General features: G+C 29.0%; 1 protein-coding gene and 1 long non-coding RNA gene across 8 annotated transcripts; both read left to right on the top strand.

Moving 5' to 3' along the window:
* The first annotated feature begins 1,588 nt into the window (after positions 1 to 1,588).
* LOC108335695 (geranylgeranyl pyrophosphate synthase 7, chloroplastic) lies at positions 1,589 to 2,814 on the top strand. The gene has a single exon (XM_017571801.1). The coding sequence runs from the start codon at positions 1,698 to 1,700 to the stop codon at positions 2,784 to 2,786; it is 1,089 nt and encodes a 362-aa protein (XP_017427290.1). The 5' UTR covers positions 1,589 to 1,697; the 3' UTR covers positions 2,787 to 2,814.
* A 4,338-nt stretch (positions 2,815 to 7,152) lies between these two features.
* On the top strand, positions 7,153 to 11,211 carry LOC128194320 (uncharacterized). Of its 7 annotated transcripts, XR_008245733.1 has the most exons (11): positions 7,153 to 7,347; positions 7,480 to 7,570; positions 7,666 to 7,769; positions 8,191 to 8,212; positions 8,329 to 8,399; positions 8,663 to 8,958; positions 9,040 to 9,169; positions 9,285 to 9,382; positions 9,977 to 10,106; positions 10,190 to 10,246; positions 11,046 to 11,211. It is a non-coding gene; the product is annotated as an uncharacterized LOC128194320 (long non-coding RNA). The 7 variants fall into 7 exon arrangements; XR_008245730.1 differs by having other exon boundaries at positions 8,329 to 8,958; XR_008245731.1 differs by having other exon boundaries at positions 8,191 to 8,399.
* Positions 11,212 to 16,527: the final 5,316 nt, after the last annotated feature.

The following is a 16,527-nucleotide window of genomic DNA, read 5'->3' as shown; positions in this document are numbered from 1 at the left end:
ATTAAATTGATTTTAAGAAAACAATTTATTAACTCTTAATTCAAAGCTATTTGTGTTTCTATAATAATTTCATTGCTTATTTTTAAAGTTGATGAAATTAGAAATATCTATAAAACAAAGGGTGAAACATATATGTATTAATTGAATAAAAAATTATCCAATCAGAAACCATCATACATGTTAATCACAAACATAATATCTTCAAAACCATATTGAGATTAGGTGTTATTAATTAATAGTGTAAATAAATTATACTATATTACATACTTTATTTTATTACTCTCTTGATTCAATGTAAGTAAAACATTACATTGAAAATGAGCACCATGACGTGATTGCTATAGACATGAACTCAAAGCGTGTTTGGAAGCTCAATAGAACCTTAGATAACCAATACTTCTAGGAAAGTGATTTTGGTATTCTATCTTTATGACACACTTCTCGGTCATTGTTGGACTCGCCTGTTCCCACTGAGTTTCTCCCATTCATTTATTTTTTTTTTAAGATTTTTATTATAAATTAAATTTTGACATTTTATATTTTATTATCATGGATAACACAAGTTTCAAAGTTCACAACAAACACTAATATGTTCTCACGTACATAAATATGATTAATTTTGAATCACAGAAATATGATTTCAAACCAGATATAACTACTTCTCTAAAGATCTTCAATTTTTAACTTTACATAATCTCAATTTTCATTTAACTAAATTACAACACATTCATTCAAAATATCTAATACCTTTTTAATTGAAAATGTGGCAAAGTTGTGCATTTTCTAAAATCAAAAGATAAATATATCTATTCTAAAATAAATAAATAAAAACTAAAATAACAAATTGAAAAAAAAAATAGAACAAAAATTACCGTGTTATATGCTACTTTAGGAGAAGTAAAATATTAAATTTAAGGATAATGATACTTTCACAACATTTTTTTGACAACATTTTAATATCATCTATGTAGTCATTCTCTGATCCATGTTGATGTTTATGATTATGATTATTGATTGTGTAATAATTTTGGATCAATCACAGAATGACACGTAGATGATGTTAAAATGTTGTCAAAAAAATATTATCAAAATATTATTATCCTAAATTTAAATTCAATATTTAATGTTAACAAATATATATATATATATATGTGTGTGTGTGTGTGTGTGTGTGTGACGTGAGGAGCAAATAATTCATACACGTCAACTTTTGTACATTTTATATTAATCACTGTTAATTATTAGTTAATGAAATACAGGAACTGATGAGGTTTTAAGTTTAAGTTAATTATCAATTTTCAATGTATCATTAAAAAAAAATTGATTGATTAAGAATTTTTGTTGCTGTTGATTGTAAGAATCAGAAATGAAGTCACTGCGTTTGACAAGGGTTATACATCAATCATGTTCTTATTTTTATTTATCATTACACAATACCTATAAAATTAAATTTTGATTTCAAAATATAAAATAATTTTGAAAAGTTAAATAAAAAATAAAAGTATTAACTTTTTATTAGGCTTAGAAAAATGGAATGGTGTACTTATAGAAATCTCTTTTTTTGACAAGTAGCACAAGGAGTGGAATCCCAAAGTCTTGTAGAAATCTTCTTTTGACAAGGAGTCTAGTCCCAAAGTCTATATAACCAACCATCGCAACTACACCACAGAACACATTTCTCTCGCTTAGAATCAAACATGGCTTCTCCTTATGCCTGTCTCAATTCCTCCATGCTCAGCACACCTTCACCTCTCTTTCTCACTCCCCCTTTTCGCACTCTCACACTGCTTCCCAATCCCACCAAACCACCAACGCCAAAACTCTCATCTTTTCCCTCTCTCTCCGTCTCTGCTGTGCCCGCTAAGGTAGACACCGCTGTGAGAATACCGGAAATCGAAGATTTTGATTTCAAAGTCTACATGCTCCACAAGGCCCACACGGTGAACCAAGCCTTGGACGCAGCCATTGCGCTGCGCGACCCGGAGAAGATCCACAAAGCCATGCGCTACTCCCTTCTTGCCGGCGGCAAGAGGATCCGCCCCATCCTCTGTATCGCTGCCTGCGAGCTCGTCGGTGGCGATGATGCCACTGCCATCCCAGCCGCCTGCGCCGTCGAGATGATCCATACCATGTCGCTCATCCACGACGATCTGCCATGCATGGACAACGACGACCTCCGACGCGGCAAGCCGACCAACCACAAGGTCTTCGGCGAGGATGTGGCGGTTCTTGCCGGCGATGCGCTGCTCGCGTTCGCGTTTGAGCACTTGGCGGCGGCGACCGAGGGTGTGTCCCCAGCGCGCGTGGTTCGTGCGATTGGGGAGTTGGCGAAATCGATCGGAGGAGATGGCCTTGTGGCGGGACAGGTGGTGGATTTAGATTCGGAAGGAGCCTCGAATGTGGGGCTGGAGAGGTTGGAATTCATTCATGTGCACAAAACGGCGGCGTTGCTGGAAGCTGCGGTTGTGTTGGGCGCAATAGTGGGAGGTGGGTCGGACGAGGAGATTGAGAAATTAAGGAAGTTCGCTAGGTGCATTGGTTTGTTGTTTCAGGTGGTGGATGACATTCTGGATGTAACTAAGTCGTCCGAGGAATTGGGGAAGACGGCGGGGAAGGACTTGGTGGCTGATAAGGTCACGTACCCTAAACTTTTAGGGATACAGAAGTCCAAAGAGTTTGCTGAGAAACTGTTGCTGGAAGCGAAGGAACAATTGTTTGGATTTGATCCCCGAAAGGCAGCTCCTTTATTTGCATTAACCAATTACATTGCTTACAGGCAAAGTTAATTAATAATTCATATTTCCCTTATTAGTACATGATTTATAGTTTATGAGAAACTGAAAGTCTTTTATGGTATTTATGAAATGATAATTTTTCCTATTAAATATAATGAAGATTGTATGATTTATTAATAATTATCAATGACAGAATTAAAAAAGTTATTAATATTAAAGATACATTAATATGTTAATGATACTTGAAAAATGAATTAATTAATTGAATAATCTGAGTGAGTAGGTTATATTGAAAAGAGAGTAGCTTAGTTAGTCTGACTGAGTGTGCAAAGTATCTGAAAACATTGGATACCGAGTTTTGTCTCTGGGGACGTGTCAAATAGATTTGTTTCAGCTCTCTGCTTCAATCCTTACTTGTTTGTTTGGTAAGTTGTTTGTGTATTGAATGTTTAATAAAATAAAGGTCTGTTTTCTAGTTATGTACGCTTTGGCTCTGTGTGTGACCAGCTTTCGGAATTTTTGATAGGATATATTCTTTACAGTCAGGAGCAACTTGTCCTCAGACTCCTCGAACTATTGGCACTTCTTCTACGGGAACATGTGATCATGAAATGCTTTTATCTCTGACATTTACCACATCAATTAATTTCTCTTAAATACTAACCACATTTCTTCTCATTAAAGTTAAACCAGTTCCTCCCTAAAGTTACTCTCTCTCCTTTTCAAAACTGTATTCTCTGTCAATTTTTTTCATTTTCAAGAAAAAGTTTACTTCATCTTTGTGAAGTTTTTCCAGAGAAGATAATCCAGAGATTTTGTATAATTGTCTCGTGAATAACTTTATAAAAAATATTAAAACATTATTTTTAATCCAAATTCTTAATAAATCTTATGGGTTTATTATATTTTGTATATCTTTATCTTAATTTTATCGAAGATGTGATTTTCATCTTACCTTAATTCCTATCAATCTTATATTTAAATGCGAGTCTAAATAATTTTATCTCTACTAATTTTTAAATTTTTAGATTCTTCGTATATTTATATTATAGTTCTGTGAATCATCAGTTCAACAAATTATCAACTCTAATATTATTATTAGATTTTTCGATAAAAGATATCAAAATATTTGGTATCATCAAATTATGACTAAATTTATAAAAATAAATCAAATATTATTCTCAATCTAAAATGTTAAAACAATATATTTATATGTTTAATTATATATTATTCATTTATATATGTAAGACTCATGAAAAGAGAGGAAGAATCAAGTGAGAAATGGAGAAGAAAGAGTTAGACAGAAATTTTTAGTTGCATAAGTTCTGGAGGGTTTTCGGGGAAACAAATTCTGAGCAAGAGATTAAGTCTGGAATAGAGGTAGGAGAGCTAACCTTTCTAAGTTTTTATATTATGATTTAGTATTGTTTTATTACTATTCATGTCTTGAAATTCTGTGTGAATACTGTTAATGAAAAACATAGGTGCTTGTTATATATCTATCTATATTGAATTTCTGTGTTAATATTATATGTTGTTGTTTTGAATCTGTAAAATAAGAAATTTGTTAAAACTAGTTGAGGAACACTTTGGCTAAGAAAAAACTTGGTACTTAAGTTGTCCATTGTGACGCACCTCTCTTTCCTGGAAGTCTACTCGACAAGTTTTTAACTTAAATCTTGTTGAACAGATTATGTACTGTTAAATTATTGTGCAATATATCTCGTGAGAAATGGAGAAGAAAGAGTTAGACAGAAATTTTTAGTTGCATAAGTTCTGGAGGGTTTTCGGGGAAACAAATTCTGAACAAGAGATTAAGTCTGGAATAGAGGTAGGAGAGCTAACCTTTCTAAGTTTTTATATTATGATTTAGTATTGTTTTATTACTATTCATGTCTTGAAATTCTGTGTGAATACTGTTAATGAAAAACATAGGTGCTTGTTATATATCTATCTATATTGAATTTCTGTGTTAATATTATATGTTGTTGTTTTGAATCTGTAAAATAAGAAATTTGTTAAAACTAGTTGAGGAACACTTTGGCTAAGAAAAAACTTGGTACTTAAGTTGTCCATTGTGACGCACCTCTCTTTCCTAGAAGTCTACTCGACAAGTTTTTAACTTAAATCTTGTTGAACAGATTATGTACTGTTAAATTATTGTGCAATATATCTCGTTGGAATGAAAATTTCTGATGAATTCATGTTATTGTGGTGATATGGAATTATGAATTATAATTGTGATGGTAGGATAGAGGAATCTTAAAAACCGGAGTTGGTACATCCCTGATCATAGAGCAGCCCTGGTCAAATCCAGTAAGTTGTGACTAGTCATATGTACTGACGTTTATGGTGAGTTTGATTCGTCAAACATTTGATTCTTCTCCGGTGACCATTTATGGTGATATTTTAGTATTGTTAATTTATTTTGTGATATATTCATTTTGTATGATTTCTGCGATGATTGAATTTTATTGGATTTGAATTTATGCATCTGAACATGATATGAGTATTATGGGGAGATTTGGTAAGGGTATAATGTGAGTTGAGGAATATGAGCATGGTATGAGTCTCGTGGAGAGATTCAGTAATGATGTGGTATTTGTGTATATGTTGATGTTGAGGGTCATGTAGTTGGAGGTTATCCTGATACTCTAATAATCATCCAGTCTCAAGTAGAGAAGGATGAATTATGTGGTGAGAGGGGCAGGATGTCCTGGTCTATGTGCCAGTTTTGGACATAGTGTTGAGGACTAACTTTGTGGATGGTATGAAGTATTTTGGAAGTGTATTTGTAAGAAGAAGTAGAAGTCATCACAAGTGCATAACCTCCCGTGACCGCTCATCAACATATCATTGGAATGAGTGTCTATTGGGTATTGTGGAATGAATGTCTATTGGGTATTGTGGAATGAGTGTCTATTAAGTATTGTGGGATGAGTGTCTATTAGTAATTGTGGTATTGTGTGATGAGTATCTATGATGCGATTGTTGTATGATGGTATGAGGGTGTTTGACATAATTATTATATGAGGTTTGTTGAGTGTATCAAAGTAATGGATGAGTATCTATGATGTGATTGTTGTATGATGGTATGAGGGTGTCTAACATAATTATTATATGAGGTTTGTTGAGTGTATCAAAGTAATGGATGAGTATCTATGATGCGAACAATGTCTATTAAGTATTGTGGGATGAGTGTCTATTAGTAATTATGGTATTGTGTGATGAGTATCTATGATGCGATTGTTGTATGATGGTATGAGGGTGTCTGACATAATTATTATGAGGTTTGTTGAGTGTATCAAAGTAATTATGCATGTTTTATAAATGATTAGTTGCATGTTAGCTCACCCTACTTGTTTGTGTTTGTGTATGTGCGATGATCGTATAATTCGTTATACGGGAGCAGATGGAGAAATGTCGTCTGGTTCAGTGCCAATGAAGAAAGAGATAGAAGAATAAATTAGAAGAATTCGAGTTATATTTATGAGTTTATAGTTGAAATCTGAGTTTAAAACATATATATATATATATATATATATATATATATATATATATATATATATATATATATATATATATATATATATATATATATATCAACTATAAATTATCAAGTGTGAGATTAAGGGATGTTACCTTAAACGCAATGCTACAATATATCAATTATGAATTATCAACTGTGAGATTACGGAATGTTACAAAATATTTATATATATATATATATATATATATATATATATATATATATATATATATATATATATATATGACTTCAAACTTATTTTAAATTTTTAACCATCTTTAGTAACTTTTTTTAACAATCAATTATCAAACAATTTAATCTCAATTTGTACACTTTATTAAAAAGAAAGTAGATAGTATTTCTCTTTTCATTTTCAACTTTGCTTTCTCACTCACTCGATTAGTAATTCTTTCATGAAAAAAAATCTTAGGAAATATTGGTATAATAAGAAACAAGGGACTTAAATAAGTAAGACAAACTTGTAATTTTTTTCTTTATATTTATTACTTTCCAATGAAAAACCAAGAAAAAAGTGAATAAAATTAACAACACAGACCGAGCTTTTCATAAGGTTATCTTGCACTAGTGCAAAATAGACTTTTTATAGCGTCTATTTATACCTGTTCAAATTCATCAGGTATAAAAATTAATATGGTGGCAAAATAGTAAATAAAGAGAACTTTTTTACACCAGTTACTCTAAAAATAGGTATAAAAAATAATATAATGGCAAAATTGTAATAATAGTAAATAATTTTACACCGGATGTTTTCCGAACCGGTGTAAAAAATAATTTTTACACCTATTTTACTTAGAACCGGTGTGGAATATTTAATATTCTAGCCACCCCCTTCTATTCACAATTCACTGCGCGCATCTTCTTCTTTTTTACTCTTGGTTCTGCATTTCTTCATTTTTGCTTCACATCTTCTCTTCTCTTAGTTCTCTCTGGCGTCTTCTTCTCCTCCGCAAGCTCCTTCGCATTGATGGCATTGACGGCAGAGTTCAAAACCGCCAATCCGCGACTCTTTTCCGATCTGCTCGTCAAAACCCTTGTGCTCTTGGATCGCGCCTCCTCTAGAAGGTTAATTCCTCTCTTTTGTTATGTTTGGGTGATTAGGGTTCCACTTATATAATGATAGATGTTATTATTTCCTTGGTATATAAAATCATGGCTTGTGAAGCATGGCCTCTTTTTGATCGAGTTTCTTCTCAGCTAGGTGGATGCCAAAAATTTGCGCTTCCAGCTTGATGAGCACCGTGGCTCATCTTCATTTCCTGAAGCATATTTTCATATAGCATTTGCGGTAAGTGTTGATTATATTACTGGATATAGGAGGCAAATTGTAGTGGATTTCGCTTGACATATGCTCCAGGACCATAATGACCGAACCTTGTGCAGTAAGGATTTGGTTGATAAGGCTTTAAAGAGAAATATTGGAGACAATTTGTCTGCAGTTGTGATTTGCTTCCAGCAGCAACCTCCTCGCAAACTTGGAGACAAGGGTATCTTTGCATGATATATATATCACCCTAGCAACTCATACAGTACTCAACATTCAATTTAGTCCTTGGATATTTAGAGTCACTATCTCTGCCTCATTCTTGTTACATTTCTGCAAAAGAATCAGATAAGAAGATAAAAAAAATTGAATCATACATTATACGTTACGTGTATAAATGCATTTATATAGAAAGAGAAATTGTGCCAGCTTATCCTTAATTATACTATTGGTACCTATTATAGAAAGATAATGCCTACTCAAGTTCTTTGGCTTGATTCTTCACAGCATTAGCAACCTCTATGGCTGATTGCTTTGATGGCTCATTTAGATGGAGCAAAAATGTTATATTGTCTTGCAACATTGTATTTGCATTTTATTAGAACTAACTATAATTATGTCTTTTCTTATCCCTTTGTTTTCAGATTGCCATCAAGCTTGAAAAAGGTCTTCCACCCAATAATTATATGTGCAACATTTGCAGAGCTGTCAGCAATTGCTTTGGTTTCTTTCCAAGTCCTTTTTAATGTTATAGAGCAAACTGATTTTATGTTTTGCCCCAGGTCCCTACTGTTCTAGTTCAAAAGCTATTTAATCAAATTTTTCAATACATCAATGTGGAACTCTTTAATAGGTAAACATGTCCTTTTTCATTCAATCCTTTTTACAGTAATGGACTAATTATAACTATTTAATCTGATTTGAAATCTGATTGTAGTATTGATAGCTTCTTATTCTGGTTTGGGAAACTAACTTAGGAAAGAAATTCTGATGGACGTGAGGGCAGTAGCTTGTATGCAATCAGATTTTGTTTTCTGCTGGATCCATGCTTCAATGGTTTTAGTTTTTTTGGGTTGTGTTGTGTGACTTATATTATCTGTGTTGATGAGTGAGCAGGGAAATGAATTGCGGTCTGGTCCAGACAGAGTGAAATACTTGGGACCCTTTTCGGCTCAGACTCCCTCTTATTTGACTGGAGAATTCCCAGGGGACTATGGATGGGACACTGTTGGATTGTCTGCTGATCCTGAAGTAAATAATCTTGTATACTGATTACTTTGTTTCTTCCTCTGTAGGTGGTTATATCTTTTTCAAAGATCATTCTCATCTCAATTCGACCAAGCACAGAAACTCTAGGAAAACTTCCTGGCACTAACTTTCTGGTAGACAAGACTGAAAATCTTCATCACCGGGTTAGTATGTCATATATATGCATCTGTTGGCACTAACTTTGTTTCTTTTGCTTTTCTTATTTTTATTTACTTTATTTTTAGGGTGTCACACACGTGATTTGCTGCACAGGAACAATAGCATTTCCTTAAAGCATTGATTTACTGCAGCATTTGATGTCATAACTAGAATGCAATAGAAGATTAGTTATCTAAAGATTCAAGAGTGGAAAATGTAAGCATAATACTGATGCCTTTTACTGAAAGTTGCCTAAAACATAATCTTCATCTACTCTTCATGCACTTATGGATATTTTTATTTTAATTTTGACTAAGTTTTTAAATTGAAGATTGGGTTGGAGTGAAGAATCTAGTATCTGCATTGCCTTCCTCACAGAAGAGAGTTGTTCTTGTGTCATATGACCAAATTCAATGAATTGCCATGGAGGTAAGCATACCTCATTTTGCTCTTCTTTATTTTGTCGATATAACTTTCCTTCCTGCTTATGCCAGACCCAATAATTAGAAGAAGAAGAAAAAGTAAAATATAACTTATGTTATTTATAATTATTGAGATCTATTTTAATAATTAATAAATAAAGCGAGGATTAGAGATGTATATTATATTTTGGGTACACTTTCTTTTCTCTGCTACGGTCTTCAATTATAATGTTCAAAAGATCTTTTTATTTTAAAAGAAAGTGTAAAACTAAACATCATAGTAATATTGAAGTCCAGGCCTTCTTAAAACTTCCTCTTTGTCATCTTTTATAGTTTACAATATAAGAGTTTAGATAAAAAGTTCTCAAATTTAATTAAATTTCTGATTTCTCCAGTTTAGTTAAAATTAATTTAGAAATATAATTATAAACTTTTAAAATAAAAGATTCCTTTAATTCTTTTCAAAGAATTCAAATTAATTAATGATTTAATTATTAAAGCAGAATTTCCCTTTGTTGTATCATATTACCTTATTTTACGAATATACAGTTTTTGTTTGAATATGTTATGTTTGATTATTTTTTGTGGTTTTGGAAAATAGACGTGTGACAGGAAGAGCAAAGAGAATAGTTCCAAAAGCTCCTCCTCTACCATATTCTAGGCTTGCACCATCATTAGCTCGTCTTCCCACCACTGCACCACCTTCCTCCATTGATGACAACAACCAATTAGTATGTTTTAATATTACAATTGAAGTTCTATCAACTTTGAAGTTCTTTACGATTGATTTGGTGTTCTATCTTCTGTTCTACAGGTTTGTCCTGTTTGTTTGACCAATCCAAGAGACTTGGCCTTCGGGTGTGGTCACATGGTGAGTTATCATTATTCTTATTTATTATTATTATTATTATTATTTATACAATATTTTAGAAAAACAAACTTGCAAGGATTGTGGATACAAGTTAACTAATTGACGTCACAGTGTAATCTTTATTTATTGTTGCAGGTAGAAGATGCTTGAATATCTGTTTTGTAAATTTCTTTTAGTTTCAAAATAATATGATCTTTATAATCTTATCCTCATGTAATTAATAGGAAGGAAGAAAATTTTAATTGTGATGCTGAAATATAAAAAACTAAAAGAAGTATATACAAGGAATAACTCCTTTAAAATTACATTACAGATTAAAATATTAATAATTCGTTTAATTGTTTTGTAAAACCGACTATTATGGATATGAATGAATAATAATATTTTTTATTAATGGAAAAAGTATTTTTTTTACCTTGAGTTAAATGTATTTAAAGAACATACTTAGAGTATTTAATATTGTTTCATCTTAACACAAAAAGAAAAAAAATGCATGTTTCAGATTTGAGTCAATCAATCACCTAGAACAATTACTTAGAATGACTCTAATTTGATTAGCTAAAGACTCTTTGTACTTGCTTGGAGTAGTTCAACTTGTTTCCATTTGAGAATCATAATTTAACTTGTAGTGCTCACATCAACCGGGAAGCTTTGAGTGTAGATATTATGTCATGAGGCACATGTAGAAAATTATATCTGCAAATGTCGTTGACTAATGGAAATTGGTTACGGGAACATTTTATAACTAAGATTTTAAGCCATTAATATTATAACTTTACTCAAACTATTCATTGTGTAGATATTTGATGACTCGTCTCCAATGGAACAACATGTCATAAAGGATGTTCGGGAGCAGTGGGCTACATTTTTTTTAACCATTTGTAAATGATTGGATGTTTCAATATTACATTTTGAGTTTAGGAACTATTTTATGTGTAATATGTTAAGAAACTATGTTAGGTAAATATAGTTATGAACTTTGTTAAGTAAATATTACATTTTGATGTGTTAATGAAAACAATATTGATTATTTTACTTGTTATTGATTATTTAAACTGTATTCTGGGATTGAATCTTATGCAGGTCTGGATATGGATAGTAGTACATACAAATAAAATATTTAAAAAAAAAATCACTTTTTACATCATTCAAAGCCACAACAGGTATAAAAAGTTTTGTTTTTTACACCTATTATAGCACCAGTAGGTATAAAAAGAAAAATTTTGTCTAACTAAATATAAGACTTTTATACCTATTATGCACAACATAGGTATAAAAAGTAAAACTTTCTACACCAATTTAATAGTAGGTATAAAAAATTGTAAACTTTCTATACCCCTTGCTTCTATACCTACTCCAAAATAGGTATAAAAAGCCTTTTTTAATAGGTATAAAAAACCATTTTTGTACTAGTGTTGGTTTTCAAATACAAATATTACTTATATTTGTCTAAACAATATAAAAGTTCTGAATTCATAAATTTTAAGATGAATTTCCCCAAATAAACTTCACTTAAAGTATATAAAGTGTTATCAAACAAAAGCATATAATAATACAAATACCTTAACGAAACATCGAATTAAGAAAATCATTTATCCATTGTAATTTTTTTTCGCGTAACTCTTCTTCAAAGTGAAATTTCTTCCAATAAAAATATATATATAATAATATAAAATTAAAACTTTAAAATATAATAATTTTCTTTAAAACATTATGAAGACCAAAACAATGCACCTAACTTTAATTAAGTAGTTAAGATTAATTGGAAAAAAAATACTGCATAGAGATTATTACAGACAAGTCTTAAAAAAACCAAACCTGAAAGTTAAAACAGGTACTAATTTACTTAACACATGTAACAATATAGTTAACCAGCTAGTAAAAAATAACATATTCACAGTTAGTCGGTGACAATTCCCGTTAATTCATTAACTACCATGGATTTTTTTTAGCATAGTCACTGTTATCAAATTCATTAGCTACCCATGATATGAACAATTCCATCTCAAAGGGCTATTTTCATTAATTAAAAAAATATTTATATTTAATTAATTTCAAATAACTGTGTTTTATGAAATTAAAATTTTTTAAGTAATAATTTTAATTAATATGAAATCGTATACTTTTATTTACATTTAAATCCATACACAATATTTATTCAAAGCGCAATATTTTTACGTGTTGGTGATGAGAATTGTCAAAGTGTGCATGCACGCATTAAAAAAACGTGTACGGGAAAGAGAAACCAAAATCTGAAACAATTTGGGAGTCACTTAGTACATATTGACGATGTTGATTGAGTTATTCCACGTCATCATGCATGTGTAAGCTACTCTTGCCGCATTTTATTTTTTGGATATTTTTCCATTTATGTATCTTTTCTATTCACATCGTTCACAACCACTAATGGTCAGGAATTTAAGATTATTTGAAATTTAATAAAAATAAATAAGATAATTAATATAAATAAAAAGAATTTATAAGTTTATTTTCTTAAAATTTCGATTTCAAAATGATGTATTGATTTCTTATATAAACTTATTTATCACTTATTTGTACTAATTCTTCTAATGTCTCCTTTAAAAAAGTTCAATAACATAATGTAATAAGTTCAAGATAATGTATATTTTTAAGTATATGATCAACTTTATTTGATTTCTTCTTCTTGTTGTTAAAATTTTATATTTATTGCTATAAATAATTTGAGTAATATACATAATTATAAATCAATTGTGGTATAATCAAAATAAGAACATTCTGGATAAAGATAATAACAATGCATACAAAAAAAATACTATATATTTGTATCAATGTAAGTTTATCTCTCCTGTGCACATTTTGTATAACGATTTTAAGTAGTTAAGTTTTTAAAACATAGCTTAGTCAAAGCAAAACAAGTTTATATATATAGTCATTATGAACATGACCTGTACCTGCTTCACTTAAGTGTTTGTATAATGATTGACGTTCTAGCGTGTATATATATATAAACTAATATTTTGGTCACCATAATATTTATGTGTTAACATATTTATTTTATTAAAATAATTTTATGAAGATGATTTAAAAAATATAAGACATTCAACTTACATTTGAGTGAAAAGATTACGTAGAATTTTTCATAATAGCATTTTAAATATATATATATATATATATATATATATATATATATATATATATATATATATATATATATATATATATATATATATATATATATATATATATATATATATATATATCCCAAAGTAGCATATTATGCCTTTAAATTATACAAATAGCGCAGTTTATAGTACAAGTCCAAAATTTGATTTTTTGGAAAGTCAAATTTTGAATTGTAATTAAGAAGATACTAATTAGAACATATTTTAGAATTTGGTTTTCGAAAAACTAAATTTTTATTTCTCAATTAAAGAAAAAATGGGAGAGAATTTAAAAAATAAAAATATTACTAAAAAACAACACAATTCATAATTCGATCGAATTCTAAACATAAACAATAAACCATATTATTTATCTAAATAAAAGAAAACAATGTACTACATCTGAAAAAGAAGAAACCATGTTATTTGAGTGGGAAAAAATCAGCAATTATGTATTTTATTGAATAATGGTGTTATTTTAATTTAATAAAGGATATTTTTTTGTTAATTAAATATATATAAAAATTAATTATGGAAAAATCCATTCCTCTGTTCAATGATATAAATAAAATAATATTTGTCTTAATGAAGATCATAAAATAATATATTTCCATTGGTGTTGCATTGGTTTAGTTTTTTCTATTTATGTAATTACTTAGTTTTGTGTAATGTATTTTTATTATGGATTTAATATAATATTTTTATATTTTTTCATTTTAATAAATTTTTAATGTTTTGATAGTGATGAATATTATAAAATTATTTGAAAAATTATAATAATATAATTATGCTAATAAATTTTTTTTGTTTATATATATATATATATATATATATAATGATATAAATAAAATATTTGTCTTAATGAAGGTTATAAGAAAATAATTATGCTAATCAAGAATGTTTGTTAACTATTTTTTTTAATCTCAATTCAAAATGAATTTTATTTGTAAAACTATTATGAAAATGTTTTTTCTTTGTTATGAAGGTCAACTAATTTACCTGTCATCACAAATAAATTCTTAAGTAAATAAGAATACTCCGGAGACGAACACAATAGATTTTTATGCTTTATATCAGACCATTTTCATCATATTAAAATGTAATTATATTTTTTTAGGGTTTCCAATTTTTTTCTATTAATTGAAAATAATAAAAGTATAATGGTTGAAGAGAAGACGAATTAGATTTGTTCCTAGATACGGCTATCTGAAAAGGTTAGAAGCGCGAATTTTCCTAATTTTGAATTTTCGCTTCAACATAAATGCATAACTTTAAATTTCTTCAGGAAACTAAAATTCCTTGTACTTTTAGCACCTAATATGAATTTCTTGACTCCCCGTGAACCACATGCAGAGAGATAAAAACATGATAGTTGTTAACATCTATTTTTTCTGTTCTAAGTCGTACTACATATCTCTGTTCTTTAGACATTTCTAATGTTTTACTGAAAAGTTAGATAAAATATTGTATTTAATAATTTAATACATTTTATGTGATAATTAAAAATATTGTTTGATGAAATAGTTAGAAATTTTTTTATACATAATTTAACTTTATAAAATTGATATGGAAAATGAAATTTGTATTTATTTATATATTTGAAATTTATTTACTTTTAGTTATTATTTTATTTGTAGTTTATATAAAAATTTTAATACTATATTTCAAACACAAGATTATATATTATTGTGATTCGACATTGACCAAATGACATCATAAGTTTATAAAATAATAAACATTACAATAATGAGTGATATAATGGACTAAATAAATCATAAATGTTCTATAATTAATTTTGAATAACTTTATTTCTATTTTAAGAAGTAAATTTTAAACATAATTTAACTTTACAAAATTTAGTTTTAAGTGAAATTTTTTTTACACTCTAAATTTATTTTATTTATTGAACATGGATCTCAAAAAATAAATTTTTCTTTTTGATCAAAATTTAACAAATCCTAATAACTATACAAAGTGCATATATACTAAAAGAGTATAAGGTTGTAATCAGGAGAATAAATTAAACACCAAAAGTTTCCCCATGACATCTAATTAGGCTAATATTACAAGATGAAAAGCAAACAAAAGATAACATTTCTCAAACTTGGTTCTTCCCTTCCAAGTGTTTCACTCATCCTCCTCTTGTCTTCTCACCAAGGCTTAAAAATCTACTTAAGGTTTTACACCCTAAGATGCTACCTCAGGAATTATTCAATTCCAAAAAAAGAGTTTACACAAAAGTAATCACCAAAACCAAGAAGTCAAAGAAGATTAAAGCAAGAAAATGTTTGAAAAGAATGAGAGTTAAATTCAAAAGGAATATGATATGACAAAACCAATAATAACCAAGAAAGATAATAAAAAAATTAAAAGTTAGAAACAAAGGTTAACAACACAAAAGAAACACATAAGAAAAGACACCAGAATAGACGAACAAAACACAAAAAACAACAACTAGAAATTGAATGTCCTGCATAATGTTATCTTTGATTGCTAATGATGCATATAATCACTTTTTTAGCTCAAACCTGAGACACAATGCTTGTTGGAAAGTATATTTTACTACACCAAAAACAAGTTCCCAACTCAAGCAATTGAATTAACCAAAAACACTAAATAGTAGTGGTCATGTGCACATATTTTTTTATGTATTTTTCTTTACTTATTTGACACTTATTTATGTTTTTCTTTTAACTCTTTTAAAGCTCTCTTAACACTTTTTCCAGCACCAGAACAATACCATTACTCCACATTATTTACATATGTTTTTCACTTGAACAAGAAGCAACTTAAAATGGAAAAAAACCTAATGGAAGCAAAAAGATAGAATATGAAAATCAATAAAGCACAACGAAAACTTAACTATATAAACTTGTTAATGAACTAATAACAAGTATATACTCAAAGATACAAAATAAAAACACTTAAAATGACATATATGATGAAGTTTTGAAAATGAATATATATTTTTTTGTGATTATTCAAAGTTAAAGTAAGAAGTAGAAACATAAAAAATGACTATATATGATTCTAGACAACATAAAATAATTTGAAAATAAAAATGAATAAACAAATTATATGACCAATATATGAAGAAAATACTCAGAAAAGCTAAGCACATATAAACATATTATCCAA

Source organism: Vigna angularis, chromosome 10, assembly GCF_016808095.1.
Source record: "Vigna angularis cultivar LongXiaoDou No.4 chromosome 10, ASM1680809v1, whole genome shotgun sequence".
NCBI lineage: Eukaryota > Viridiplantae > Streptophyta > Magnoliopsida > Fabales > Fabaceae > Vigna > Vigna angularis.
The sequence above is the reverse complement of the archived record's forward strand: the minus strand, read 5'-3'. Positions and strand labels throughout refer to the sequence as shown.